We start from the raw sequence: 3,977 nt of genomic DNA, 5'->3' as shown, positions 1-3,977 counted from the left end.
CTTCAGAGACTTCCTTTTTACCCACTTCTTATTTTTATGATATAAACATCAAGTGGCCACCTGCCACCTACGATCCAATGGTCTAACATGGAAACGGGCAACCAAAGGTCATGTTCGATCCTTGTGACGAACTATACAGGTGATTGAGCACCAAACCGCTGCTATGTTGAGAGTGGGATGATTAGAGGTTATGGTTATTCCTTGACGGTTCCTCGAAGGTAGAGTTGCCTCTTTACGCCATCTATTGTGATCGTCCCTTTGGGGGCTTTAAGATTCTCCTTTTATAGGGATAATAATCTTGGAGGGGAAGTCAAACCTCTCTAGGGTTTCCCCAAGTCTTTTGGCTTAAGAATCCTAAAGGATCCTTTCCTCCTTTATCGTGCATAAGGGATATGATCAAATCCCAACATTGTAGGGAGCGGATCTCGTTTCCCTTTATCTGCTAAGAGCTACGAGAGACTTCGTTACAGAATTTTTATCGTCTCGTAGCGTATTGGTGTTCTTTCGTGTTGCAGGTTCTGCGTGCCGCTGGGAGGGTATATCATCAACAGGGAAATATGGGTACAGAGAGACTTTCCGAAGACAGGAAATCTTAATCATTGACTTATATTTGGTGCTTCAACCAAGTGAATACATGACATATTGACATCCACAGACTACATCTGCCACAAGTGTACAACTCATGCTTTTAGGCATTTACAAAGCATTAATTTTTTCATCATTTGAGTTGTTGAAAAGCACCACAAACAAAGAAATACCCAAAAGACTACGCCCATCAGCTGACTAAAAAAACCTGATCTTCATCAAGGCTTCGTCTGCCACTTATACATGAATAGTATGGAAAGCTATGGACGAGCCGTTACCTGACTTGAAGGCATTGAGGAACCTTTTATGATCACGAAAATAATCTACACCGGTATAACGTCAGCATTTTGACTTTCATCACAAGTCAAAACTAGGCCTTCAACATAGGTTGGGAGAAGACAGCAAGACAACTGACAGCCCGTTGACATGGGCTCAGTAGGGGGAATGATCATGAGCACATTATCGTGTCGCCTTACCACACCCATCACACTAACGGTACTCCCTTCTTTTATGTACCTATGTATTCAAGCACAATCCAACTATCAGTTTTAAAAAATTAGAATAAAGTGTTCGAGTGTGTATAAATTTTCAGCTTAAAATTAATTTGATAAACCAAGTGAAAAAGTATTGATAGGGTTACCCAATTAGTAAAACATTATTAATGCTCATCTCCTAAATAAAAACGATAGTTCCGGGGTCATATCAATATGTAGTTTTAATTCAAATTATGGATAGGATCATCAGTTGAGAAGAATAAGGAAAGAAGTGGATTACCCTTCTTTAACGCGCATAACATGGTCATCACTTGAAAGGCTACGATCTGCAAGCCATTGGAGAAAAGTTGGAGACAACTCTCGGTTTTCTTTGGTTATCTCAACCACTGTTGTTTCTTTAACAAAAGGAGCCACTTTAGCTCCATATCCAGCTTTCACTAAAGCCCTTAATCCTGATTGGAAATCTGATATATAAAAGTCGGCCACATATTTCTGGTAACAAGAACATATAAACTGGCTATTAATAACCTTTTATAAGTCAAACAAAATTTAGACAATTATATCCTTTTAAATGGCAAACAACATAAAGATAATTCTATCTTACATGCACTTCAATGATACAATATTTGTCACAACTTATTGTTTAACAACAGTTACCTGTTTTCTCCAAGTTAGGATTATAATCTGGCAAAAATAGAATGTTTGCAGTTTGCCAATTTCCACCACAAACAATAAAAGCTGGTTTTATTTAACACTTATTGAGAAGGGCTAAACAACTTTGTATACCAAAATCTGTTGATAAAATAGTAAAACGAACCTCGGAATTGCTGCACCCCCACGAGAAGCAACGGTGCTTAGGATTGGTTGATTTTCCCCCAAATCCTTTGTATTCATATAACTCTGTGGAAACATAGACACACCTCGGTACTTTCTGAAAGGATGATTCAAGAGGAATGCTACCACAGGTGACAATCTACACCAAATTATTATCATCAATATGTTAACAATGCCCAAAAGTGTAACATTAGTTATCAATACAAGTTTCCAAAGAATAACATCGAAACATGAGATGGCTTTAATAAATTTACTAATTTCATAATCAGTAACAATAGTCAAGTAGTCAAATCACATGTATGCCCGAGAAAAGTTTCCATATCCATATATGACCGACTAAGGACTAGTTGCATTCAACAAACACACACACACACACCAATAACTGAAGACATTGTCTATATTATCTACATAGCTTAGAGCTGTCAAACATTTAAAGCATGTATGCTTAAGTCCTAATCAAACTTTCAACTATCAATTAAAGTATTGGACACAAGTAGAAAGTTTCGGTATAAATGTGTATAAGTTATGCATACAAATGAGCATAGAATTAGTATATTACCCCTGTGACCTTAACAAATTGACCATCAACAGCACTTCTAAGCTCAACATCAGGGTGTTTTCGTAAATACGCCAACAATCCCCTCTTCTTCCAAACACAATTCCACAATATAACAATCATGGCAGGCACTAAAACTGCCGCGGCCGCGATAAGAATCACCGGCTTCTTCACTGCCACCATTAGAAATGCACCGACCATCAAACCAATAACCAAAAGCACCACCAACACCCACATTAACTTCCTTGAAACCCTAAACCCTAATCTCACATCATCATACCCTAATGTCGTTACACTGGACCCATAAACCGTCTTCCCACCCGTAGCTCTTTCTGGCGCGTCCATTGGACCCGACCCGGACCTGACAGGACCTGAAGTGATCAAACCGGTCGGCTGAAGAACCACCATATGACCCGACCCTGACCTAAGTGGGCCGGATGTGATTAGACCGGTTGGTCGAAGCCCACCCGACCCGGAATTAGACTTACGGGTTGGGATGGGTCCGGAACCGGAATTCGGGTCGGATCTAAGGGATCCACTGGTGGAAGGACGATGAGGTTTAAGGGCCGGTGGAGGGTTTCCGGCGAACATTTTTCCGAGCTCGCCGGAGTTTTTGACGTCTCCGCCAGTGTAAGGTATGGGTCGTGACCCGGATATGGGTTGAGGGTCTTTGAGGGGTTCGGGTCGACCCGAAACGTATAATCCATTGCTGAGCTGGTGTGATGGGATTCTAGTTCCCATTTATATGAAAATGTGAGAAAGATGGAGATTTTGTGAGTGAAATTTTGAAGAAAGTGTGTGTGTGTGTGTGTGTATTGTGTGGTGAGTGAAGCTGCAGATGAGTTAGTGTGTGTAATGGAATTTGATGTGCATTAGGTAGTTGCACCGTACAAGTGGAGATTGGGTGTTAAATGTTATTCTGGAGTGAAAAAAGTGTAAATAAAAAGGATATGGAGAATGGGTTTACGTGATGATGACACGTTGCATGTTTTTTTCTCTCTTTTGAGTATGGTGGCCTTTGTTTTGGTGAACGGTGACCGTTGGTACATAACAGTGCAAAACTGTGAAAATTATTATGTACCGAGTGACACTACAACAACGAAAGCAATACCCAAACTCACTAAAATGAGCAAAAATAGGGAAAAATCACTGTATTATTTTAACCTTGCATTTTTTTCCACTTGGGGCACTCACCTTTTTTTTTTTTACATTAAGATATAAGCTTTGGAAAACCGTGAAAGTTGACTCCCATTTTCCTATAAGACTATCTCTAATGGAGATGTTTTTGGGCGTGTTTGGGTGCCCTTGGATATCCTTTACGGTTGAAGCTTGTTCAAAACTAAAAATTTTTTGATGCATGTCCTTACCCAAGGGCATGCCCTTAGGTGCCCTTACTTATATTTTTTTTTGTTTTTAGTGAAGTTAAAAGATATGTAAGGATGTTTGTATGGTTGGAGATAAAATTATAGGATTTTAAGGATTTATAAGGATATATAAGGATTTGTAAG

General features: G+C 39.5%; 1 protein-coding gene across 1 annotated transcript; it reads right to left on the bottom strand.

Annotated features, from left to right (window-relative positions):
- Positions 1–573: 573 nt before the first annotated feature.
- LOC122595366 (uncharacterized membrane protein At1g16860) lies at positions 574–3,302 on the bottom strand. Its single transcript, XM_043767715.1, has 4 exons — positions 2,473–3,302; positions 1,897–2,052; positions 1,360–1,571; positions 574–1,101 (listed from the first exon to the last, which is right to left on the bottom strand). The coding sequence occupies exons 1-4, from the start codon at positions 3,208–3,210 to the stop codon at positions 909–911; spliced, it is 1,299 nt and encodes a 432-aa protein (XP_043623650.1). The 5' UTR covers positions 3,211–3,302; the 3' UTR covers positions 574–908.
- Positions 3,303–3,977: the final 675 nt, after the last annotated feature.

This window comes from Erigeron canadensis, chromosome 4 (assembly GCF_010389155.1).
Source record: "Erigeron canadensis isolate Cc75 chromosome 4, C_canadensis_v1, whole genome shotgun sequence".
NCBI lineage: Eukaryota > Viridiplantae > Streptophyta > Magnoliopsida > Asterales > Asteraceae > Erigeron > Erigeron canadensis.
The sequence above is the reverse complement of the archived record's forward strand: the minus strand, read 5'-3'. Positions and strand labels throughout refer to the sequence as shown.

Bases quoted from the DNA above. Each gene is read 5' to 3' on its own strand.
- LOC122595366 (XM_043767715.1), bottom strand. From the start codon at position 3,210: ATGGGAACTAGAATCCCATCACACCAGCTCAGCAATGGATTATACGTT. The intron at 1,572-1,896 runs GTTCGTTTTACT...TCTTGTTACCAG, and splicing joins GGGGGTGCAGCAATTCCGAG to AAATATGTGGCCGACTTTTA. The intron at 1,102-1,359 runs GTAATCCACTTC...TTGAATACATAG, and splicing joins GTTATGCGCGTTAAAGAAGG to GTACATAAAAGAAGGGAGTA.